The sequence below is a fragment of the Pseudorasbora parva genome, chromosome 15 (assembly GCF_024679245.1).
Source record: "Pseudorasbora parva isolate DD20220531a chromosome 15, ASM2467924v1, whole genome shotgun sequence".
Lineage (NCBI taxonomy): Eukaryota > Metazoa > Chordata > Actinopteri > Cypriniformes > Gobionidae > Pseudorasbora > Pseudorasbora parva.
The window spans coordinates 17,316,719-17,343,911 of NC_090186.1; the positions used below are offsets into that span (position 1 = coordinate 17,316,719).

The 27,193-nt window shown below is 38.8% G+C and overlaps 2 protein-coding genes across 2 annotated transcripts; one reads left to right on the plus strand and one right to left on the minus strand.

Annotated features, from left to right (window-relative positions):
• Nucleotides 1–2,633: 2,633 nt before the first annotated feature.
• LOC137041032 (uncharacterized) lies at nucleotides 2,634–8,587 on the plus strand. Its single transcript, XM_067416956.1, has 4 exons — nucleotides 2,634–4,443; nucleotides 4,623–4,673; nucleotides 7,594–7,734; nucleotides 7,828–8,587. The coding sequence occupies exons 1-4, from the start codon at nucleotides 2,669–2,671 to the stop codon at nucleotides 8,585–8,587; spliced, it is 2,727 nt and encodes a 908-aa protein (XP_067273057.1). The 5' UTR covers nucleotides 2,634–2,668.
• Nucleotides 8,588–17,609: 9,022 nt separating this feature from the next.
• Nucleotides 17,610–23,834, minus strand: ptger2b (prostaglandin E receptor 2b (subtype EP2)). Its single transcript, XM_067417244.1, has 2 exons — nucleotides 22,693–23,834; nucleotides 17,610–21,421 (listed from the first exon to the last, which is right to left on the minus strand). Exons 1-2 carry the CDS (start codon nucleotides 23,488–23,490, stop codon nucleotides 21,146–21,148), a joined length of 1,074 nt encoding a protein of 357 aa, XP_067273345.1. The 5' UTR covers nucleotides 23,491–23,834; the 3' UTR covers nucleotides 17,610–21,145.
• Between the last annotated feature and the right edge of the window lie 3,359 nt (nucleotides 23,835–27,193).

Below are 27,193 nucleotides of genomic sequence, written 5' to 3' on the forward strand. Positions count from 1 at the left end.
ACACGAACTAACCACAAGCAGCACATTTGGTCATCTTTGTTAACATTAGTTATTAAAAATCCAGCTGTTCATAGTTAGTTCACAGAGCATTAACTAATACAGTTAACAAGATTTTTAATAATGTATTAGTCAATTTTGAAATGAACATTAACAAAAAGATAAATAAATGCTTTTTATACAGTTCATTATTAGTTCATGTTAACTAATAACTAATGTTAACTAATGAACCTTATTGTAAAGTGTTACCATTTGGGCTAGCTTATCCGTTTGACCACACGGGCCAGCCTTCACACCCCACGTGCATCAATGAGCCTTGGCCGCCCATGACCCTGTAACCGGTTCACCACTGTTCCTTCCTTGGACTGTTCTTATCCTTGCTAGATACTGACCATTGCAGACCGCAGACAATACCACAAGAGCTGCAGTTTTGGAGATGCTGTGACCCAGTCTTGCCATCACAATTTGGCCTTCATGTCAAACTCGCTCTTTATCGCTCAAATCTTTACGCCTGCCATTTTTCCCTGCTTCTATCAAATTAAATTTGAGGACAAAATGTTGACTTGCTGCTTAATATATCCCACCCACTAACAGGTGCCGTGATGAAGAGATAATCATTGTTATTTACTTCACCTTAGTGGTCATAATGTTATGCCTAGTCAGTGTATAACAATTCAGTGGAAAAAGTATGTATGTTTGCCGGCTTTTAAATGCTATTATCATCAGTTAGAACCATGAGGAAGTATCTGCAAGTATGTAACAGCCTACATTTAACTGTAAGCAGTCATTAAATGAAGTAGGAAAGGCAATGCCTACTCCCACCTGCGACACCATGTGTTCAAAACATATTTTAGCTGTGTTGCTTGGTTCATGTCCAGTCGTTTATTTAACGATGTTAATCTCCAATCGTAACAAATTAGCTAGTCTGAAGTGAACCCTTTGACAGAAAGTATTTAGCTAACATTTTCCTCCTTGAATAAGCTTGGTAACCCTGTCAAGTTGACACATACATACTCCGTCTGCAGTGCGTATGCGGTGTGTGTTGCGTATGCGGTGCTGGAGCCCTGTTGTGCTTTCACATATGCAGCAGGGCCGGCTCTAGCTCTTTGGTTGCCCTAGGCGAGATGGAGTTTTGCCCCCCCACCACCACCCCACTCACTTTTATTGTCTCTAATACAGCACATGTCTGTTTACCTAGGCCTACCCCTAAGTGAGAAGCACTTATTATTAATCACGTTAGATGCTTTATTTCCACTTTTCTAATATTTTTACGCCAAAGATGAACACTTGCCTGACCTAACGCCTGAACCAATAATCAATAATCACCATCAATTCAATTTAATAATCAGGTTGATAAGTAAACGTGTGGCCCTATGATGATCATGTTTAATAAACAATATGTTGTATTTCGCTTGTTCGGATTCTATACTTAAAGCTACACTGTGTAACTTTTTTAGTTTATTCCTAGCTAAAAACACTTAGTTCTTTCAAAAATATATGTGCTCATTAATGTATATTTACTTCTTTCAAGTAATAAAGTATTCTCTTAAGTTTATAATATGCCATTGAAAATACATACGTGTAATGACCTTCCCCTTTAAATTGCTTCGCTCTGCACCACCACTAGGGGGCAATAAACGTATATAAGTAAACAGGAAACAGAGTAATGGCAGTTCACAATTGTTCACGTTTGTTCTCAAGCTAACATCAACTTGGGAAACGGGTTCAAACTTAAGTATCCCTTTGGCAAGCAGAGCGAGGTATGTTTACTTTGGTTTCGTGTATTTCTTTGGTAATATTTGTGGATTAATTTGGACGGTGTTAAATGTGTAGTTAATGTTGTGAATGTTTGGTGGAGTGTGTTTTCCTTGAAATTTATGTTTTGTTTCTTTGTTATTTGTTTTTCTTTGTAGTTTTACGGTGCCATGTGCTACAATGCTATTGTTATGGTGCACAGAGAGAACTGTTCAACAAAGAAGTGAGACCATGAACACTTCAGCAATGTGTTTTATTGCATCTGAGTAAAAATAAACCAAGAGCACCCGTCAGAAACTCTCTGCCTCATTCTTCGACGTCAAAGGGCCGCTACAGTAAAACTCGCTGCTTCATCTGGCGTTTTGCATCGCGTGGCTGTTGTCTCTTTGCATGACTGGGATCTGACGCTGCAGCTAAAGCTTTCTTCGAGTCACTGTTGTGTGCATCGAATCAGCAAGAGACTGGTTCCACGTAAGGACTGCGATATTATACAGTCAACTTGGAACACTTTTATTCACGAAAGACTTAAGGTAACTGCAAATTAACGTTGTTGTTACGGACTCACGAAAGAAAAAAAAAAAGAAAAAAATGACTTGATTAAGTGAAACTTTTACAATTTAAGAGATTTGTGGCTTGTAAACATTTCTGAATTTTATATTAAGTTTATAAACGACAGGGTGATTATTGTTGAAGTGAAGTTATGGATTTGAGTATTCGTCTTACAAAGTATCGACTGTCATGGTTTAATGCTGGGTTTATGTTTGTGGTATGCTTAACAAATGAGTGTAAAGGTTTGAATGTCAATTTATAATTGTGTTGCATATATACGGTTTGACTAATTTCTGTTTGCGAAATATGTGTGTCAATATAGATGTCTGATATGAGTAATTTATGCTCTAAGTTGTAGACAGACAAAATGGAAGACACAGTTGAGCAAGCGGTAGCACACGCAAGTCAAAACCCAGTTCCTGATAAGGATTTAAACAGTTCTACAGGAGTGCAACAGGTTAGATCAAGATCGAGCTCTCGAAAAAGAAATCGTACAGAGAAAGGCCTAGAGATGCATAAACAGGAGGCAATAAAGCATGAGAAAGCTTTTAATAAAGCTTATGACTTCTGGAAGCAGACAGCTAAAGAAACTCGGTCTAAATTGAAAACTTTATGCACAGGTGAAGAGCTTGAACAAATTTTAAGGGACATTCAAACTAGGCACGATATAGTTACCCAGCATTATGCTCCTTTGTTGCGCAATCAAACTACAACGCCAGCAATCGTTAAAAGAGTAGATGTTTGTGCTACTTTGACTGAAGAAATCAGTGATTTGGTGAGCAAACGAATTGAAACTGTAGATGAGAGCCATAAAAAGGAAGTTGTGAAAGAAAGAACAAGGCAGATATTAAATAAAGATGAGTATGAATCTATCTTTGGTTACACCAATACAGATACTATCATCTCAGAATTATCACAGACTTCAGAATGCTTATTAGCAGCATTAGAGACCTCCTCCAAAGCTTCTAGTAAGCGAGCCGATGCAGAAGCAGACCTTGCAGCCAATGTAGAGCAAGTGAAGGCTATGCAAGAAATTCACAATCAGCAAGCCCGATTAGTTAAGATGGAGAAGGACTGGAAGCTGAACGAAGCACGAATGCAAGCAGAGATGAAACAGAAAGAAAAGGACATGCACCTAAGACTCGAGGCAGAAAGGTCAAAGCTGCAGCTGCTACAAGCAGAAAAGGAAGTTAAGGTAGCCGCAGCTCGAGTCAAGGCCTACAACAATTGTGAGGGCAACCTTGAAGATGAGGAGGTGAGAGGTAATGCAACTCAGTCGGGATGCAGAGAGGTTGATTACGAATGTCTTTCCCAACAGCCACTTCATAAGGTAAAGACAACTCAAGAGACTGAGGACTTAGCTAAAGTGTTAGCAAACTCTCTAAGCATAAGTCGATTACCTGCTCCAGAGCCAATGACTTTTATTGGTGATCCTTTGAGGTTCATTGATTGGAAAATGTCCTTCACGGCACTTATTGACCATAAATTAATTCCAGCAAGCGAGAAGATGTTCTACTTGAAAACCTATCTGGCTGGAGATGCTCGTAAAGCTGTGGAAGGTTTCTTTTATAGAAATTCCGAAGATGCATACCAGGGCGCCTGGAAGGTTCTGGAGGAGAGGTATGGAAATCCGTTCATTGTTCAGAGAGCTTTTCGAGAAAAAATTATGAGATGGCCTAAGGTGGGAGCAAATGATTCTCTTTCTTTGCGAGAGTTCACTGACTTTCTACAAGGTTGTGTTGAAGCTATTCCACATGTTAAAGGTTTGGCTATTCTGAACGACTGTGAGGAAAATTATAAACTACTCAAGAAATTACCAGAGTGGATTGTGCGTAAATGGAACAAAATTGTGGTTGAAGAAATGGATATGACTGGTGAGTTTCCAAGCTTTAAGAGATTTGTAGAGTTCTTGCAGAAGGAGTCTAAGATGGCTTGCTGTCCTTTTACTTCTCCACTTCTCATGAGTTCTAAGATTCCAGATGAGAGATTTCCCAAACGAGCCAAAGCCTTTAACACAAAGGCTCAAGTTAAAGATTCAACAAGACAAGAAATTAAGATGACATTATGTTCTGTTTGTAAGAGTGAAGCACATAGTATTGTAAAATGTCCTATCTTTGCAGAAAGGCCCATGGATGACAAGAGGTCTTTTATTCGTGAGAATCATCTCTGTTTTGGATGTCTGAAAAGGGGGCACATTTCTAAAGACTGCAAAAGACGGCATATTTGTGGCACATGTAGCCTGCGCCATCCCACCTGTTTGCACGAAGATAAAGACAAAGGGCCTCTGAAGATATCAAGAATAGATTTTACCCCTACAGGAGTGAACGCGAGTCAAGAAGTTCAAAGGGTTATGTCTCATGCAGTAACACAACGTGAGTCTGCTACCTCTAGTATTGTTCCTGTCTTTATTTCAACAGTGGAGGAGCCACATAATGAGATCCTTACTTATGCTTTACTTGATACACAGAGCGACACAACTTTTATTTTGAAAGATTTTCTTGATGAGTTCCAAGTAAGCAGTGAAGCAGTGAAGTTGAGACTTAGTACTATGACGACCACAGATACAGTCACTACAAGTAGAAGGGTTGGTCGTCTGCAAGTGCGAGGACTCCAAGGTGGGAAATGTATTAAAATTCAGCAAGCCTATACATGTGACTTTATTCCTGTGGATAAAGCTTATATTCCAACCAGAAAGACTGCGTTGCAGTGGCCTCACCTTAAGCATATAGCCAATGAGTTGTCACCACTTCAGAGCTGTGATATAGGATTGTTGATTGGATATGATTGTCCTTCAGCTTTGGCACCCTTAGAGGTCATCATCGGCAATGAAAATGAGCCTTTTGCACAGAAAACAGAGCTGGGTTGGAGTATTATAGGTCTTTGTAATCCCCACCTGGATAGACAAGGAAGTCAAAGTTTCGTTCATCGAGTCTCAGCGAAAGAAATATCAGTTCCATCAGCTAATGAGGTCTTAAAGGTATTAGAGTCAGACTTCAATGAAAAGAGTTATGAGGACAAATATGTGTCCCAGGAAGATGTTCGTTTTATACGTCTTCTTAGTAATAACATCAAACAAAAAAAAGATGGACATTTTCAACTGCCCCTTCCTTTCAAGAGCAGCAGTCCTCCTTCATTACCTAATAACAAAAAGCTTGCTATGATACGGTTGCAGCACTTAAGGAAGAAGCTGAAGTCAAACCAACAGTATTATGATAAGTATAAGGCCTTCATGGAAGAGATGTTCAGCAGGGGGGATGCAGAGGTGGCTCCTAGAATATGTGATGGAGAAACAGTGTGGTATATACCACATCATGGTGTTTTCCACCCTCATAAGTTAGACAAGTTGAGGGTGGTATTCGACTGCTCTGCAAAGTTTTGTGGCATTTCTCTGAATGACACTCTCCTCACTGGTCCAGACTTGATCAATTCGTTGGTGGGAGTACTTTGCCGGTTCCGGAAGGAAGCTGTTGCCGTGACATGCGATATCGAAAAGATGTTCCATCAATTCCATGTTCCTCCTAATGAAAGAAACTACTTGAGATTCTTATGGTGGGAGAAAGGAGATTTGGAAGGAGAACCCCAAGAATATAGAATGACTGTACACCTTTTCGGCGCTGCTTCATCTCCTGGATGTGCCAACTTTGGTCTCAAATATCTAGCAGAGCAGTATAAATCTGAGTGTCCTGCGGCTTCGTCATTCGTGAAGAAGAACTTTTACGTTGATGACGGCTTGATTTCAGTCCCACTGATACAGGAAGCGAAAGAGTTGATTGTCAAAACGCAAACCTTGTGCAAGCATGGAGGGTTACGCCTTCATAAGTTTAATTCAAATGTGAAAGAAGTTCTTCACTGTGTGGATTCTTCAGAGTGGGCAATAACTACCAAATTGCTTAACCTGAATCCTGAAGTAACTCTTGGAACACTTGTTCTTGGAACTCAGTGTTCTATGAAAGATGACACATTTAGTTTTGATATCAAACCGAAAGATCAGCCTTCCACACGTCGGGGTGTTTTGTCCATTGTTGCTTCTTTGTTTGACCCTATTGGGTTTGTCGCTCCCTTCCTTTTGAAAGGAAAATGTATTTTACAGGAGCTGTGCCGTAGAAATATTGGATGGGATGATCCTCTTCCTGATGATTTGTTCTTACAGTGAGAAGAGTGGAAAAGTAGTTTTCAGGATTTGAAAGATTTTAGCATTCCAAGATGCTATCATCCACCATCTTTCAGTAACATAATCTGGACAGAACTGCACCATTTCTCTGATGCAAGCAACCTAGGGTATGGTGCATGTTCTTATCTTAGATTTAAGAACGACAAAGATGAAGTACACTGTAGTCTTGTAATGTCAAAAGCTCGAGTTGCACCCACCAAGATCAAAAGTATTCCGAGATTGGAATTGTCTGCTGCCGTAGTTTCTGCCAGAATGAGTGTTATGTTAAAGGCCGAACTGGAAATGAAGATCGATCAAGAGTTCTTTTGGACTGATTCGCAGGTTGTATTAGCATATGTTAACAATGAAGCCAGAAGATTTCATGTGTTTGTTGCAAATCGTGTCCAGTTAATTAGAGAAATCACAAGTCCAAGCCAGTGGTATTATGTTAATACATCTGAAAATCCTGCAGACCATGTTTCTAGAGGTCTTCTGGTCTCAGACATATCCTCAACAAACTGGATGTCAGCACCCAAATTTCTATGGAAACAAGATGTGTGTCCAACTCCCAACCTTTCAAATAATCTACTTGTGGGAGACCCTGAAGTTAGACTAGTTCAAGTATTTGTGACCAAAGGGGGTGTTAGGTCGGACTTTCTTGAACGATTTGGTAAATTTCCATCCTGGAGAACCCTCATCAATGTCATTGCTAGAATAAAAAGGCTAGCCATAAGACAGAAAGGTCTTAAGGATATTGTGACTGTAGAAGAACATGAAAGGGCATCTGAGGTTATTATTAAGCTCATTCAACAACAGGCTTTTTCCCAAGAGATCAGAGCAATTCAGGGAGGAAACGTTCTTCAGAAATCAAGTTCGCTTTTCCATCTCAATCCAGTCTTAAAAGGAGGTCTTCTTCGTGTTGGAGGAAGGTTGAAGCAGTCTTCTCTCAGTGAAGAGGTCAAGCATCCAGTGATTTTGCCAAAAGATAGCCACATCACTAAACTCATTTTGACACACTACCATGCCAAAATTTGTCATCAAGGAAGGTATCAAACACTCATGGAACTCAGAGCAAATGGATTTTGGGTTATCGGCGGCAGTAAATCTGTAGCTAAGTTGATCTACAAATGTGTGCAATGTAGAAAGCTCAGGAGTCCAGTAGAGGAGCAGCAAATGGCGGAGCTTCCTAAAGAACGGACTGAAGCCTCTGCCCCTTTCTGCTACACTGGTATGGACTGCTTCGGCCCATTTATCATAAAGAAAAGTCGAAAGGAGTATAAAAGGTATGGTCTTCTTTTTACTTGCCTTTCTTCAAGAGCCGTCCATATCGAAATGTTAGAGGATCTGTCAACGGATATGTTCATCAATGCTCTAAGGTGTTTCATCAGCCTCCGGGGAGCTGTACGTCAACTTTATTGTGATTGTGGCACAAATTTTGTGGGAGCTAGAAATGAACTTCGTGAAGCTCTTAAAGAATGTGACATTAAAACACTGGAAGCATTTCTTGGTGAGAATCAGTGTGAGTTCATCTTCAATGCTGCGTCAGCCAGTCACTCTGGTGGTGTCTGGGAACGCCAAATTAGGACCGTGCGAAATGTATTAAATGCTACACTTTCTCAGTGCCCAGGTAGACTTGATGACTCGTCCCTTCGAACATTGTTTTACGAAGCAATGGCTATCGTTAACAGTCGACCATTAACTATAGATGGAATAAATGACCCCAAGTCACTGGAACCCTTAACTCCAAACCATCTTATTTTAATGAAATCTAAGATTGCTCTTCCTCCTCCTGGGAAATTCTTGAAGGAAGACATGTATGCTACAAAAAGGTGGCGCAGAGTCCAGTACTTAATTGAACAGTTCTGGAGTCGCTGGAAAAGAGAGTATCTTCTGAATATTTCCACACGACAGAAGTGGCATGTACCTCGACGTAATCTCAAGGTGAATGACATAGTCATCATCAAAGATGACATGTTGCCCAGGAACCAATGGCAGTTAGGTCGAGTTGTCGAGGTCATTCAAGGGAGCGATGGCTTGGTCCGACGAGTTAAAGTTCTAACAGGAGAACGAAAACTGAAAAGCAAGTTAGGGCACCACACTAAACCTTCAGTCATTGAGCGACCGATTCAAAATTAGTGGTTCTACTTGAGAGTGAATGATTTATTAATGCAGACGACACTCTTGCATTACGCAATTAGGGTTAGCACAAGGGTAGTTGTTATTTATTTATGTATTTTTGTGTTGAAAAGGGTCATTGGAATTTAAAATCATGTATGATTTGGTGTTATAACATGAAATTTTAATTTTAACATGATTTGGTGGGAGTGTAATGACCTTCCCCTTTAAATTGCTTCGCTCTGCACCACCACTAGGGGGCAATAAACGTATATAAGTAAACAGGAAACAGAGTAATGGCAGTTCACAATTGTTCACGTTTGTTCTCAAGCTAACATCAACTTGGGAAACGGGTTCAAACTTAAGTATCCCTTTGGCAAGCAGAGCGAGGTATGTTTACTTTGGTTTCGTGTATTTCTTTGGTAATATTTGTGGATTAATTTGGACGGTGTTAAATGTGTAGTTAATGTTGTGAATGTTTGGTGGAGTGTGTTTTCCTTGAAATTTATGTTTTGTTTCTTTGTTATTTGTTTTTCTTTGTAGTTTTACGGTGCCATGTGCTACAATGCTATTGTTATGGTGCACAGAGAGAACTGTTCAACAAAGAAGTGAGACCATGAACACTTCAGCAATGTGTTTTATTGCATCTGAGTAAAAATAAACCAAGAGCACCCGTCAGAAACTCTCTGCCTCATTCTTCGACGTCAAAGGGCCGCTACAATACGGGTGAGGGGTTCGAATGCCGGTCTCCATGTTGGCCCTCCATCTTGAAAGAACATTAGCCAAAGAGGCACATACCCGTAAATTCAAGCTTCGCCTTTCGTGTTTTAACACTCGATGGCACCGTGTCGAATGTGAAGAGGAAGATTGCCATGTTTATCTTGGACTAAATCGGCCACCGTAGGAGTTAAAACGAAATCAGAATTGAGAGGAACTGAAACTAAAATTCACTGGATAGTCATATACCTTTACACCGCTAGATGGGGGAAAATATCACACAGTGTAGCTTTAATGGGAAGTAATGGGCGGCACTAGAGCGTGCTCGCGCCCCTAACACAATTTTCGCCCTAGGCAACCGCCTAGCTCGCCTATAGCAAACGTTTTTAAACCCTTTTAAAAGAAATCCTGCAGGTCATACTTAACTATGTTTCCATCTCCAAGAAAGGCCGAATGCTATTCAGCACTGTTTTTTTTTTTTTTTACCTAAATGCCAGGTAAGGTGTCATTTCCTTGCTTTACCCGAGAAAAAAAGCCATGTGTTGACTTTGAAACAAGAGTAAATTTAGAATTATATGCATCTGTGGTGAAATTACTAGATTTTCGCATCAGTACATGTTTATTTTAATGCAAACAATGTTCTGTCACTTTAATGCAGTTGTGACGGCCAGCGGCGGTACTGTGTAAGGTTATTACCTGGTTTAAATGTTTGAAAATGATTAACAGTTGAATACATTCATTAGAAATTTAGAAAAGTACTCAAAATGTAATCAAATGTAATCAGTTACATTACTTTAATAAAGTAATATAAATAGTTACACTACTTACATTTTAAACAGGGTAACTACATTTCCAAAGTAACCTTCCCAACACTGCTAGTGATGTTGGATTGTAGAAAGAAACATTCATTTAAGCTGGTTCTCAGGCTCATTGGAAATACGTTACTCTGCCTACATTTTTGCAACACCCTAATTATGTACCTCCAGGTACGTTTACCTGCACTTTTGGGGTAAAATGTCCACCGGAGGCGCTAGTGGTAATATTTTTTTCTCCATTCCAGATGCGCAACATGACATCATGACTGATCTCACAGAATGAATATTTATAGCATAATTTTATATTTTGGAGTAACTAACTCCACTCCTACCCTAAACCTACCAACTCTCAACAATATAAAACACATAACAGTAACAGGCAAATAAATGTACAGTCACATGTATTTATTACAAAAACTGACCAAAAAACAGTATAAAAGTATTAACTAATGTTGCATTCCAAGTCTTCTGAAGTCATACGATATCTTCATGTGAAGAACAGAGATGATCTTAATGTTTTAGTCGTTGAAATGATGATCGCGCTCCTTTGCGAACAGAACACACACGCACTCGTTCATTCATATTTCTGATTCAAATGATGCACACAACAAGTTGAATGACGCGATCGTTTACGAAACACACGAGAGCCAATGGCATTTTACAATCGAAGCTGACGTAATGACGCAATTGGTCACGAGACACACGACAGCCAATGCTGTCAAAGCTGACGTCACGTTTCTTCCGGCGGCAATATTTGAAATTTATTATTAATCTTTGGCAGATGGATTCGACGTTACTGATCGCTTTTGGGGATTTTCTTCACACAAATCAATCGTTTGGCCTTGGAACACTTGGAGTATTTGTACTTTCTGAACAAATTATGTATGCAGTCGTATCTGCCTGTTATATCCTGTTTTTTATAACACTCGAGTAGGTAGGTTTAGGGAAGGGTTTGAGTTACACGTTCAAAATGTGTCTGAATATGTGTGTGTCCACAAGGTAAATGGATTTATAAACATACTAAATTATGTTTTTTTGAAAATGTAAAAATGCAGAATGTTTCTTGTGATGGGTAGGTTTAGGGGCTGTGTGTGTGAGATGGGTAGGTTTAGGGGCTGTGCGTGTGTGCGTACGTGTGTGTGTGTGTTGGGTAGGTTAAAGCTACACTGTGTAACTTTTTTAGTTTATTCTTAGCTAAAATCACTTAGTTCTTTCAAAAATATATGTGCTCATTAATGTATATTTACTTCTTTCAAGTAATAAAGTATTCTCGTAATTTTATAATATACAATTGAAAATACATACGTGTTGAGGGTTCCGATGACGGTCGCCATGTTGCTCCTCCATCTTGAAAGTACATTTACCAAAGAGGGACATACCCGTAAGTTCAAGCTTCGCTTTTCGCGTTTTTACACTCGATGGCACCGTGTCGAATGTGAAGAGGAGGATTGCTTGAGGCTGCTATATGATGATGGAGGATCACTCTTAAGCCCCTTTCACACTGCACGTCGGACCCGCAATATTCCCGGAACATTGCCGGGTCGCCTTCTGTGTGAAAGCAACCACGTCCCGGCATTGATTACCGAATTCGACCCGGGTCGGGGACCTAGTAACATTGCGGAATATGTTTCCGAGTCGCCAAGGAAGCGGAAAAGAGAATTAAGACGGCAACGCGACAGGCAAATCAACAAGACAAAAGTAAATACTGGAGTGGCCTTTCCAATATGGAAAGAGCTCATGAGGAGCAATGATTTTAAAAAGAACGCAGACGTTGCCTGCTTTCTTCTCGACAGGTAATATTAATTCAGCCTATTTGTGTATATTGGAAGTTTTATTGTTGCTTGGCTAATTATATCATGGTGTGCTGTGCATAACACTAGAACGACGTCTAGGATAGTTTTCCTCGCGTCAATGATGAAAAAGTATTGTTTACCTTATAACATAAATCCGTGTTCTATGACGGATAACATGAGATTAATATTTTAATTGCATTATAATTTGTTTGCCTTACGCTAGTGATGTCGTACAATATACAGAATAACGATAGCACTGATAAAAGTTACTTTACTAAGAGCTTGCATTCGTCTGGGAACCTGATAGCTGATGTTAGCAATGAGCTGGTTAAAAATAACGAAAACGTAAAACTATTATTCATTTTACATAGATTAATTTGATCATAGATCCTTTGGTAAATTAAATAACTGCAAATTATAATCGTTTTCAAAAATTACCTCATAACTTGAGTTGAAGCAACACTCACCGAAGAGGTCGAACTGGAAGCTATGACTAAATCGGCCACCGTAGGAGTTGAAACGAAATCGAAATTGAGAGGAGCAGAAACTATTATTCACTGGATGGTCATATACCTTTTCACCACTAGATGGGGGAAAATATCACACAGTGTAGCTTTAAGGGGTAGGGGCAGTGTAGGGGGATAGAATGAAACGGCGTTGATAAACACGCTAAAAAGCGATTATGCGTCTTGATAGCACGCCATAATGGCATACGAATTGGCGTGTCATATATACGCCATTTCATGAGATCAGTCTGGAAATGGAGAAAAAATAATACCACTTAGCGCCTCCGGTGGACGCTTCACCCAAAAAGTGCAGGTAAACGTACCTGGAGGTACATAATTAGGGTGTTGCAAAAATGTAGGCAGAGTAACGTATTTCCAATGAGCCTGGGTTGGAGAAACCAGTTGAGCCAGATGACTATTCGAACTGAATCAAACTTTAGTTCTGTGTTAATGATGCAAGACGCAACAGCCGCGTCCAGTTGGAAAAAAAAAAATCAGTTTGCATAGAATTACCAAGAAGTCTAATGAGTGAGTTGTTTAGCTTTTTTATGTACTTATGTAGAACCTACAGTATCTGGGTTTGTGCATCAATGTCTTTAATAATGTGTGCTGATTGCTGAAGGTGTGAAACTTTTATGAATCTTATCCAAGATGTAATCTACCACAAACACCCTTAACTTAAGTGAATGAAAGTCAATGATTAGCAATATGCATTCACACAGATAACATTTAGAGCTGCAGTCCCTAACGTTTTGCACGCTAGTGGTTAATAAACAAAACTGCATGCATCTTGCGGAAGAACATTGCAGCCGGTGTCATGACAAATCCTGTCCCCCTGTGAAATCATGTCCGCTGGTAGCGGTTTTAAATGTCTGATCAAAAGTTGTTATACATGGTTCTAGACAACCAATTGTTTAAAAATAAACTATGAATTCATTGCCATACTAAGTACACACATACACATGCAAAACATTTATTTGAAATATGTAATTCATTGCTATAATGGGAGCAAAATCATGTTCTGAATTACTGATAAACTAAGTGCCAATACAAAATCATGACATAGTAATGTACCTATAATGTAAATAATAAATCATTAAAAAAAAACAGCAATATACAGAACAGGTGCACAAAATAAATAGATTATATATGAGATATGCTTGTATATATCTTATATACTTATAAGCACTTATAGCTTCAGTTATATAGTACTAGTATATGAAACATGCTTTGTAAGAACATTAAAGACTATTTTAACACAATTTAAACAGCAAAAATCAAAACGCGATTTTGTAAGAATTGTAATCAGGCTCTGAACAGATTACCTATTAAAATTTCTTTCAGCCAATAGAATCGCTTGTGGGGTCCTTGCGGACACAATTTCATAGCGGACAGGATTCGTCATGACACCGGAGCTACTTTTCTCTGTTTATGTCTATGGCGGATCACGCAGGGACTGTGCTCCTCCGCAGCGGTACCTACCAGACAGACCTGAAATAGTCCCAATATAAATACTTGTTATAAGTGTACTATAATGATTCATGGTAAGACAAAAACGCGGTTTGGAAAACAGATTCAAGTTGTACAATCTCATTATATAATTTTTGTAAATCTTGAACATAAAAAAGGTTACGGACAGCAGATTTAAAGGCCCCCTTAACAAAAAAAAAGTATTTTTTTTTTTTTAGCTTTTAGTATGAATATATTAGTCTTAAGGTTATGAATAATCTGTTCCAAACAGGGGCGTGGGACTGGAGGGATAAAGGGTACTGAGTAACCAGGGCCCGAGGCAGGGAAGTCCGTTTTCTATACATACACATACATGGTACGGGGGCCCAGCAAGATGGTTTGTACCCAGGGCCCAAAATTTGGTGCTACGCCACTGGTTCCAAAACGAATTAAGGAAATATAAGCATTCAAAATGTACAGTCTCTCACTTCCGCTAAAATTATCTGTTTTTACCAAAACCTCAATTTGTACTAGACTGTAAAGTTGTGCATTTTAGCATGGGGCTCAATGAGATTCTGCTCCCTTCTGGAGCCTGACCCTAGTGGCCAGTCGATGAATTGCAATATAAGTCACTTCTCTATTGGCTTCAACAGAAACAAGGGGGAGGATGCCACTTGGTCCTGCCCCTAAATAGATAGACGCTGAAGCTGGGGCTGAAACTTGCTCATACATGTACTACTTCAAGATTAAAAGATTACAGTTTGAGATTAGGAGGAAACTGCGGTTTTACCAAGCTGAAATACTGTAGTCCACAGATGACGAACTCAGTAAACAAACTGTGATATAAACAAACGCTATTGGCTGTTTTTAAAAAGGGGAGGAGCTGTCTGATATGTCCCACCAAGCCTTCCTGTTTCAGGGGAAATTACATCAACGTGTTGAATAACGCTGCACATTTCAATGCATTTCAGTGGGCCTTTAAACTTGAATGTTTTATCATCATTTAACATCTAAATTAAAGAGTTAGTTCACCCAAAAATGAAAACGTGATGTTTATCTGCTTACCCCCAGTGCATCCAACATGTAGGTGTGTTTGTTTCCTCAGTAGAACACAAATGAAGATTTTTAACTCCAACCGTTGCAGTGTGCCAGTCATATAATCATGTGAATGGGTAACAACTCTATGAGAGCAGTTTTTCTCTGAGAAACCGAACGGTATTTATGTTTTATTTTTACCTCATATCCTGACGATTCTCATCTAGTGTTCCCATCTGCTATTACTTCCGTCTGATAAGGTCAAACTGGCGTGATCATAGTTTTATAGTATGTAGATGCCTCATTCGACTGATCCCCACAGGCACTAATGAGTAATCCTTATTTAGTGTTATTCTCAACGACAATGAGAAGGTGTTTGTGAAAATAGCTTCAGCGGGTAATGAGTTTGCTCAATGTTTACTCTAATTAAACTGTCTCAGCAACTTCTTAGCAAGCAATTTGCATCGAAAAGACGCCCAATAGCCATCCAAACACAGTCCTGACATATTGGATAAAACAATAATAAAAATAATAATAGTAATAATAATAATAATAATAATAATAATAATAATAATAATTGAATAGATGTCTAACAATAGCCCAATAATAAACATTTACATGTCAAAATAAAAAACCAAACACCTTGTAATCACTGTTGACTTTGCTTGAGTGATGGAATATCATACATCTCGCAAGTTATTATGGCAAAAACTACATGTAACCAAATTCAAGGTTATTTTACCTATAGAAGTGGGCTACTCTTAGTCAGACTATATTGGGACTATTAACCGAAACAACGAAATGACGACTATTGCCTGCTGGGTTCTTTTAAAAGTTTCTCAAGGTGAAATTCCTCCTCCTGTTGACTCATTTCAAGATAGTCATTAACTGCTGTTATGCAATCGTGTGTTGTTCTAACAGTTAAAGGTGTTGATGTAAGTGTCTGTCAGTGCCAAACAATGTTTCCTTAGTTCCCTGTGAATGAAGTTCAGGAGATTTGATCTCAGTATGACCGCAGTATGTTTAATGACTTTGGAGCCACACAGAGAAACAGACAAATAGGAAAGAAAGCAAAACCTATGAAATCATGGGTAAGTATTTTGCTATCAATATAAAAATATTACCTCTTATTTCACAGAGATACTTGTATGGTGACGCTGACTTCAGATTGAGTGTTAAAAAAGGAATTCTGAAGAAATAATAAATATACGTAATTCTTGGGGAAATAATTTAATCACATAGCCTATATGAAGGTGCTGTAAATTCAATGGTTATACAGTTGTTATACAGTGATAGCAAAAAATTTAAAACACTTGGCATCTGGGAGTCCTCCCAGATTTATTGGTATCAAATAAAACGCCAAGATACAGGGGAGGAGGGATTTACAGCATGTTTACAGGTGGGTGAAGCTGATCAGCATCATTTTGTTTTTGCTTAAGGTTTAGTTTAAGAAAATTCAGGGACATCAGGTGTTGGATTTTTCTAATACGTGCAGTGAGTGGGTCAGGCAGAGATGAAATATACGCGGAGGTGGCACACAAGGAGATCATCTGCCTAACATTTTTAAGTTAAGAAATTTTACATTTAAGTAAGCAGAACTTGCAGATTTGTATTTGTAATCATGCATTTTAATTGCTCTAAACTTAGAATATTTGAGTAAGCTAATTCATACATTTAACTTTAAAAAAATCATACAATCTCAATTTCTTAGAAGTGTGGGTTATGGTTAGGTAACCCTAGCTAGCTAATTCAATAAAAGCCACCTTGCTTATTGGTTACCCAATGCTTAGGTAGCATTAGCTTAGCCCTTGCTGAATGAGAACAGCAATAATATAATAATAATGAACAATAATGAACAAAACATTAACCACTTCTAAGTCTCCAACTTAATGCTAATCTTGCTCAAAAATCACATTATAAAAATGTTGGCATTTGGCATTTATAAATCCCAGCCCAGTTTTGTTTAAATTTTAGTTAAAATAAATAAAAGTTCATAAAACAACGAAACAAATTCAGATTACTTAAAATGTCTCAGTTTTGAGAACTAGATGGAAACATTTCTAAATACTCATAAAACTTAGTTTGAACAAATTTGTTTAATTTGATTTCAAACCAATTAATTATTTTGAGCACTAGGGTTTACAGTGTAAGATGCAAAATGAAGTCCATATTTGCATTCATCACCAAGTGGCATCATGTAGACGGACCAAGAGCTGAGCCCTGTGGAACACCCTGTGTCAGTGCAGTTGTGGTGGACTTAAACCACTGCATGGTAAAATAGTACTTTCTGTCAGTGAGATAAGAACTATAGTTGTTGTCATTCTTTTTTTTTTTTTTTAAGTTTCAATAAAAAAAAAAAAAAACGTTTTCTTTGTAACTTTTGATTTTGTTTTCATTTTTTAAGACTTCCGTACAAGCAGTCTAAGATCATTTTGTGAAGGCTTGGGAATATTTCGCCAAAGTTGGGCACTTAAAAGGAGAGCATTTGAATTTTTGTATCTGTAGTTTGTATGTGTAATTTGTATTTGAAAAGACAGCAAAGTTAGATGGATGGAAATGATGCAAGCCAGATTCGAACCTGGATTCCCTACATCAGTATTACAGCACACGAGTCAGCTGTGCCACAGCACCAAGGTTTTTACTTGTTAATGATTGCACAAGTGAATAACCCACAAGATATTTATACATCTGGACTCAGAATGAAGATTCATTTAAACAAGTACCAGTCCCAAAGTGGATGCTTTATTCTGCAGCAAAGGAGGTAAAAAAAAAACAGCACTGATTCAACAAAAGACAATACACAGAACAGATCAGGTTTAGGTTCAGGTGCCCATAATCCATCCGAGACAAATTGCCACAAAAGCTAGATAAACAAAAACTGATTTCTGGAATACTTTAACTTTATCAAAGAAATAACATCTCTGAGAGGTCCTGTGCAGACTGCATCAACAGAGACCACACAATTGATTTTATTATACGGCCAGACTGACAGATAAATGTTTCTCTGCGGTCTTGCCTTATAAGGATCCCTCTCTACCCTTCTCCAAATGTCAAATTAAATAAGCACATTAAATGAACACATGTACCCTGTAAGAGTTTCTGCACACAAAGGTGAACAACAGAACATCCATCACTTTTTCATTAGCCCGAGAGTCACTATTTGCTGTGCAATTAAAGACAAAAAACAACATGTGGATTCTTAAGGAAATGACCTCCAACTAAAAACATATGTGTTTTACACAAAAGCTGGTGTTTATTGTGGGAAATAGCACAACCGCGTAAGCAACCTCTAGTTTTCCCAGGACATTATTCAATCTAAAATGTATAACAGTGGCTATAAAATGTGAATTTCAGATCTTTAAGTTTGATTCTGTCACCGTAATGGAATTCATTCTTATAAACAAGGAAATGCTTTGCCAAAGGACATTACTGTCATATTTCATGAGTTGAAAAATAAGTTCTGCGTTTGGGGCTGTAAAACCAAAATCACTCGAGGGAGACAGCTGATGGAAAGAATCTAGCACACTGTCACATAATGTCTTGTATTTGTTAAGTGACATTGGGAATGGTCATGTCTGATGACACATAATAACCTAAAATAATAAAAATCTTGATCATGTCTGCTGTTGACCGTGAGTCATGGGTTGTAAGTTCATCACATGAAAGGTCTGATGAGTGTGGGTGTTTGAAGAGTGTAAAACAGTGTTGCTCAAGACACAGAAAAAAAACATGCCCAGTGAGCCATTACTATGCTTACCCACAACTTATGTGTTTCCCTTCAAGATGAAACCAAGATGATCAGAATGCTCTTAAAGGGATAGTCCATCTAAAAATTAAAATTCTTTCATCATGTTGTTACAAACCTGTTTTTCTTTAGGAGAATACAAAAGAAGATATTTGAAGAACGTTGAACAACACTGGAGTCCCCTTGACCCCATTGTATGAAGAAAACACAGACATTTCTCAAAATATCTTCTTTTGTTCCATTGACGTTTTGGAACATGAGGGTGGGCAAATCTAGCCTGTCTCGTACATTTCATTTGTACATAGAGTCTGGCCACTCTCCATTGACAAGTATTTACTTCCGCGAAGGCGGGTGCTCTGCTGTAGTTTAAAACTATTGGATCTGCCATAACCAATCACTAACTGTCATGCGCCCTTCGCCTGCTTCACACATGGAAATCCGTCAAAATAAATGTGCAGGCCACCTCTGTGATAAAACCATAGGGTAAAACCTAAAACTGTTGCATTCGGATTGTGATTTATTCACGCCACGGTGGAGGGGAGAGACTTGCGGTCGGGAACGCACCAGTCATGTGGTCCGTAACATGATTTTATGCTGTAAATAAAATGTCATATGCTTGGTATGATAATAAATGCTGCTATAAATAACGGACCAATTCAAATATTTACGTGCTTTTATTTTAATTTGTTTAAGCAGTGATTGCTCTTGTAAATACTTGCCAGAATTTTAAAGAAAGACAAGTCTAGAAATGCATCCAAATAACAGAAAAGCACTACCGTACGGTGCTCTGCAGTGGTCAAAAAGGATTATAAACAGTGGATTTTGAAGTGATATATTCTTGAAAACTCAGAGATGTGGATTCGGACAGCTTACATTACCACAGGTGTTTGTCAAAAGCAGTAGGTAATTCGGCCGAGGGTTTTTACGAGGGTTGTGGGAGACGGAAGGCAATAAAATAACTGACTAGCCCCTGTAACTTAAATGATGGCAATACCTTCCAACCCCATGAGAAACAATTACCGTCCGAATAGGGCTTCAGCAACTCCTTCACCACTAACGGAGCGAGCTGGAAAATCAAACTTTCCCCGAATTCACCCTGTTGGGGAGGAGGGCCACCAACAAACCTCAGCAAAGATTGTTCTTGCTCCGGCTTTAACTTCTGGATACTCTGCAGCGGTGCCACAACGGAATGAATGGTTTCGTTCGCATCTTTCTCCGCCGCCATTACGGAACTACAACTCAAACTAGCACACGACATCAACGTCATTGTTCTCAGCCAGTCCCTCTGTTCGCTGATTGGACCTGTACATTTTTTTCGGAGAAAATCTATGAATACACAGCAGTCCCAGACGTAGTACTGAAGGAAAATTAAAATTGAGAGGAAGTACGTAAGAGGGTAGAGCCAGGCTAGGGCAAATCATGACAGAATTGTCATTTAGGGTGAACTACCCCTTTAACATAGCCTGACAAGCCAGACCCACATCAAGATGTGTGGTCTGGAAACTCACCATTGACAGGGCTCAATCCGAGGGGCGGGATAAACGGTTGACTTTCAAACTCCCTCTGTACGGCGTGCACGCAATTGGATAGCGTTTCAACCAACCAGAGCAACGAAGGTGAAGCGGAGCTAGTTGACAGATTAAACTATCGCCGTATCCGGTCGGCAAAACTCAGAACACATCTTCCCTTCTTAAGAATGACTTCAGTGCCGTTCTTTGTTATTTTCTCAGAGAAAAGCTTAACTCAAAGTCGGGGGCCAAAGCTGATTCGAAAGACCGGCGTTCGCCAGTTTCTGTGTTTACTAGAAGCACGCAAACGCAACTCGGCCGTCATTCTATTAAGCCCCGCCCACCGACTCTATACACGATGTGATTGATGCGACCAGAGTTTGACGTTTACAGCTCAGAAGTGAATTGAGAGTTGCTAGACGACACTCGCGGCAAATTAGATGTGCTGCCGCTAGGGTGCGTCTAGATTTCTAGGCTACCTTTAACACAGATCAGCATTTGATTTCCAGGAGATATAACATATGTGAATAACTCTGAACATGACTGATCCAAACTGCACAAACTTCCCTCCAAATGACTGACATCATCATGGGACTGTTACATGGCTTTATTTAAGTGGTTAGGCTCTTTCACAATGAACTGACTTGCTGTGACATGATTCAGTCCTGCATAATACGGAATGTAGAAAATAAAACTGATGAAGCATGAAGTCACACAAAGAAAGAGACCTGCATTCACCTTGCAGCTGAAGCAGAAAGCACGGCTCGGCTTTTCAGCTAACAAAAATGTTTCTCATAAATAAAGATAATAAATAAACTTAATTTGCTAAAAGAAATTATAATATTTATATTCTCCATGATGGCGCAACACCAGCCAACTCTTTCACCCTCAAGTTTCAGACCCATCTGTTCAGGTCTCCAGTGACCCGAAAATTCTGCATCTGTTATTTTCATAATGTGGGTGAGCGGTCACTCCATAGTCGTTCCCTCGAACACAGAGAGGTTTTAGAGATCAGGAGCCAGCAGTTCCTGGGACTCCCGCGTAAACTTTCAGAAAATCTTCAGAAGGGCTTGACTGATACATGACCGGATGAATGCTGCGGATCTTCTCCTGCGTGGGTTTGGACTTCGCTGTCTTACACATCTTATTCCAGAGCAGACGAGGCACCGGGGGACTGAGGATGATGAAGACCCAGGGGTCTATGATGGGGTTCACCGATACGAAGAGAAGGGATATGAGATCATTTGTGTTTGTTGGACCCAAGACAAGGTTGATGTAGATATTAATCTAGATGTAGATTGAAAACAAGAACACAATGTCAACTTATATGTTGTGCATAAGCAATAAAACAAAACAGCAAAAGTATCAGCATAAAAACATTCTCACACTTTCCATTACGATGTTCATGTTACAGTGTAATAATTTGGTGAATACATTTTGAATGTACATTACTTCATAAGGGGATTTTTTTCTTTTAAAAAACTATATTCACTCCATTTTCATTAGATAATAGTTCCAATTCCTATAGTGACTTGTATATAAATTTAGTCACTAGTACTAGTATGTATTGACTTCATACTACTATTCTTTTGCTACTAATTACAAACTTAAAAGAGACAACTAACTGTTTCATTGTTAACATATTGCACATTCATTTTATTGACATCTCTGATTGAGATATTAATACAATTGCTTTTTTTTTTACATGTTATTGCACGACTATGTAATGACTAATTAGTAAAAGGTAAATTAAACTTTTTATAAATTCGCCTTATAACTTTACAATATTTTTCAGAAATGTGAGTTTTTATCTCACAATTCTGAGGAAAAATTATCTAAAAAAAGTTTCAGAATACTCGGAATTGCGAGAAAAAAAGTGCACTTTTTTTTAAAGTCGCAATTCACTTTTTCTCACAATTCTGACTTCTTTTTTCCCGCAAATTAATGTTTACATCTGACTTTTATTTCTCAGTATTGCGATATAAACTCCATAAAATGCATAGAATTCTGAATTGCAAGATATAAAGTCACAATTCTGATATTCTCTCACAGTTGTGAGTTTATATTTCACAATTCTGACTGAAAAGTCAGAATTGCAAGTCTATATATGTGGGTGGGGGGGTGGGGCAAAAAATTGCAATTATCTTGTTTAAAAAAAAATTATTCAGTGCTGAAAACAAGCTTCAATACATATGCCTACTATTAGGCTATGTAATGTATAAGTTTTCTACTTGTTAGCTACTAGATGAGTTAGAGAATAGAAAGTATAGGCCTATAAAAAGCATGCTAGTAATTATTGTGTAACCTAATGTAGCCTAATTGAAAAATGTAAACATTATGTGTATGTACTATAAAATAATTTGGACACTAAACAATTAATGTCTTTGAACAAACAGGACATTACTTCTAGTAGTCAACGAGAGAGAGAGAGAGAGAGAGAGAGAGAGAGAGAGAGAGAGAGAGAGAGAGAGAGAGAGAGAGAGAGAGAGAGAGAGAGAGAGTAAACGTATGTAGGCGAAAACAAGTGTTTGTGGGTGATACAGCGGTAACTGCCTTACCACAAGAGGAAGAGAGCAAATGACGAATGCTATTGTCATTAAGCCGAGCAGCACCAGATGTTCTACCTCCTTCGCGATGGACCGATGCCTCTTGTGACCATGCTGCCGTCGGATAGAGTTCCGGTGCGCCTTGCGTCTCCGGTACATGAGTGAAAGATGATAGATGACGGACACGTTGCACAGAACGGTACACACAATCATGACGAGCAACCAAGTCGCGTAAATGACATTGAAAACTTTGTGCTCCAGATCAGATGGGTTCGTGTCAATGAAGCACCACGTGCCCGGGCAGTGTTGAATATACCTCCCAAAACCGAGGAAAGGTGTGACACAGAAAAGAGCGCAAAGCAAGTAAATGAGAGCTATGGTGATGTACCCGCAGCGTTTACTCAAGTGCTTCTCGTAAAAGTAAGGATGTCCTAAGGAGAGCCAGCGCTCCACGGCCATGGAGAGAAGAATAGCGAGAGTTACCAGGCTGAAAAATGTCATCGTATATCCAAAGTGCCCGCAAGCGAATCGGTTTGCATTCATCCCGACCAAAGACTCATTTCTCACGTACGCAGTTAGAACCAGAGGACTTGCGGAGAAGGTCCCCACCAAATCTGTGATGACCAAAGATGTAACGAGGACTTGGAACAAAGTTGCGGGTTGTTTCCTCCGCCGTATTTCCAAGAGAATTAATGCGATTACGTTTCCAAGGACACCGGCGGAGAACATGATAGCAGATGTTCTGGGAGATCCATCTCCAGAGACAAAGCTGCTGTTCTGGCAACTGTAGATTTTCTGGTCTCGTTCCATAAATAAAAAAGGCCTAGGTCTGTTCCTTTAGTATCCACCCAGGCGTAATTGTGTGATGATTGAAGTATATTTGAGAAAGAGGATGTATCATAGCAGGGAAGAATTAGGCTCCATACTTATAGTGCACCCGAACGTTTACGCACGGCACAGCCCGTAACTTTCAAACCAGAGAAGTAAAGAGAGAGTGACTGAGTGAGGAGGAGTTTCAGCAGAGCATGCTCTGATGTCAACAATAATGACTCACACGACATCTAACGTAGTAGCTATAACTCAAGTTGATTTAAAATGCGATCAAATTATTTAAAACTTGATTTTGATTTTTTTTTTAAATCATATATAGCCCCCGGAAGTGCAGTAAAATGTAATCTAATTTTATAGATAATTATAATTCAGTAAGTTATATGTTAAATATATAGCTAAAGTATTTATAAATTATAAATGTAAAATATTCATAAATATATTAGCTACAACAATGCATTATAATATTATATATTTTAGTATAACCTACGATATCATACCAGTTTACAAATAGTATTCTAAATAAAATATCATTAGCCTTTATTTATTTGCAAATTACACGCTATTATGTTTGATTTTATAGAGTTATGGGTATAAAATCTTGGTTTACCATGGCATCATGACGCCTCCCAGTGGGGAACATTTACAATAGGCTACAGACGAGTTTTAGGAAATATATATATATATATATATATATATATATATATATATATATATATATATATATATATATGTGTGTGTGTGTGTGTGTGTGTGTGTGTGTGTGTGTGTGTGTGTGTGTGTGTGTGTGTGTGTGTGTGTGTGTGTGTGTGTGTGTGTGTGTGTGTGTGTGTGTGTGTGTGTGAGCCTGTTTATGTGGTTTATGAGGACACAAATTTGTATAACTACATGGGTATTACACTGGTATTACACTATAAATGTGGTTTATGAGGACATATCAAATGTCCTCATAATTCAAATGGCCTCAAAAACATACTAAATGATGTTTTTTTGAGAAAGTAAAAATGCAGAATGTTTCCTGTGATGGGTAGGTTTAGGGGCAGGGGCAGTGTAAGGGGATAGAAAATACGGTTTGTACAGTATAAAAACCATTACGCCTATGGAGAGTCCCTGTAAACCACATAGACCAACATGTGTGTGTGTGTCGTAATTTTTTTCAGAGCTGCATATATGAAGACTTCAGATGCAAAAGCCGCTAAGTCCGTCCGTCTTTTTGTCAGGCTCATATTTATAAGTACCGGTACTTCTGAATGGGCTGAGGATGGGATTTAGTGGGTTTGACATGATAGTATTTTATGAGCTTATACTATCTAACTTTTGACCAAAGTAGCTTTTAAAAGCGTTGGTATCTGAACTCTTCACACACACACGCACACGCACACACATATATAAACATTTTGAATAGAAGTAGGAACCTATCATACCACATAACTTTCCTTATGACATCAATTGAAAAAGTGTGTTTATAGTATTGATCCACTTCATTTTCACATCAACTGGAATTCCACAGGGAATGGCTTTCTTTATAATTCCTGTGCAGTGATCCTTGGTTTAATCTCTATTTCTACCATCAAACAAACAGGTTTCACAGCATGGAAAACTTTTCAATCTAGATGAATGAAGCAAAATTGGTAGAAAATAGAAAACAAAGCAGCTGTTCATCCTCCACCCGTTGCCAAGACCATGTCATTTCAATAGACAAACTCAACCATCTCACCCACTCAGACAGCCAAGAGCCTTGACAACGACCTGTTGTTTGCACCTTAAATACCACAGTCAAGACATGTAGATTCCTCCTGCAGAAAATCCAGACCATTAGTAGAACAATTGCATTGACTATTCAGTAGTCTACTAAGAGTTCATGAACAGTAACCAATGCAACTGCAGAACAAAATTTTCTGTCTTTCAATGACTGTATAATTAATATTTTTCTTTATTTTTAAATAAAGGACATTGTAGTGAACTTCTGAGACTGTGCCACTATTTTCTTATTTGAATGAAACGGAAATTGTTTTAAATCTTTGTACATTTAAAGGGATAGTTCACCCATAAATTAACATTTTGTAATGATTCACTATGATTCAGCCTCATATTGTTCCAATCCTGTATTTATTTCTTCTGCTAAAGAAGATACATTTTATTGCCAAAGTTTTGGGACGCTTGCCTTTATATGCACATGAACTTTACTGACATCCCATTCTTAATCTGTAGGGTTTAATATGGAATTGGCCCACCCTTTGCAGCTCACAGCTTCAACTCTTCTGGGACGGCTTTCCACGAAGTTTAGGAATGTGTTTATGGGAATTTTTGACCATTCTTCTAGAAGTATTAATGAGGTCAGACACTGATGTTAGACGAGAAGGCCTGGCTCACAGTCTCCACTCCAATTCCTCCCAAATTAATCGGGAATGTGCAGGCTGGCCAAGTTCCTCCACACCAAACTCACTAATCCTCTTCTTTATGACCTTGCTTTGTGCACTGGTGTGCAGTCATGTTGGAACAGGACGGGGCCATCCCCAATCTTTTCCCACAAAGTTGGGAGCATGAAATTGTCCAAGATTTCTTGGTATGCTGAAGCATTAAGATTTCCTTTCTCCGGAACTAAGGGGCCAAGCCCAACCCCTGACAAACAACACAATACCATAATCCCCCCTCCACCAAACTTTAAAAGTACCATTCTTCTGGTAACCACCAAACCCAGACTTATCCATTGGATTGCCAGACAGAGAAGCGTGATTCATCACTCCGGAGAACACATCTTCACTGAGTCCAGCGGCAGCGTGCTTTACGCCAATGCACCTGGCGCTTTGCATTTCACTTGATGTAAGGCTTGGACGCAGCTGCTCAGCCAAAGAAACCCATTCCCTGAAGATCTATACGCACTGTTCTTGAGCTAATCGGAAGGCCACACAAAGTTTGGAGGTCTGCTATGTATCTGTAGCTGTAGCTATTGATGCGCTGACCCCACTCTGTGATTTTATGTGGCCTACTACTTCGTGGCTGAGTTGCTGTTGTTACCAATTGCTTCCACTCTGTTATAATACCACTAACAGTTGACTATGGAATATTTAGTAGTGAGGAAATCTCACAAATGGACTTATTGCACAGGTGGCAATCTATCACAGTACCACACTTGAATTCACTGAGCTCCTGAGAGCGACCCATTCTTTCACAAATGTTTGCAGAAGCAGTCTGTATGCCTAGTTGTTTGATTTTATACACCTGTGGCCATGGAAGTGATCGGAACACCTGAATGTAATGATTTGGAGGGGTGTCCCAATACGTTTGACTGTATAGTGTATTTTTAAGGATGTTGGTAAACAAACAGTTTCAGTTATGTTGTATTTTTTATCTAACTATTAGTTTAAGCCTGTGTATGTGATGTCTGGAGGAAAAGATTTTAGAGAACTCCAAGGATTCCAAGAATCAGATACTGTTTTTTAAAGTGATCCTTATGTCTGTGAATGAAAGTAATTACGAAACAAGTAATATTTCAAATAAACATTTATTGAAGCAATGTGTTGGCACAAATAATTTTCTATTCAAATTTGATGAACGTGTGCGTCGGATTATCCTTTGCACTCACCTACCAAAACCCTCCCATGGACATTTTGGTAACTAGTGGTTTGTGGTTGAGGCTTCCTTTCATTTTAAATCACCACATCGTCACATCCCATGAACTTCT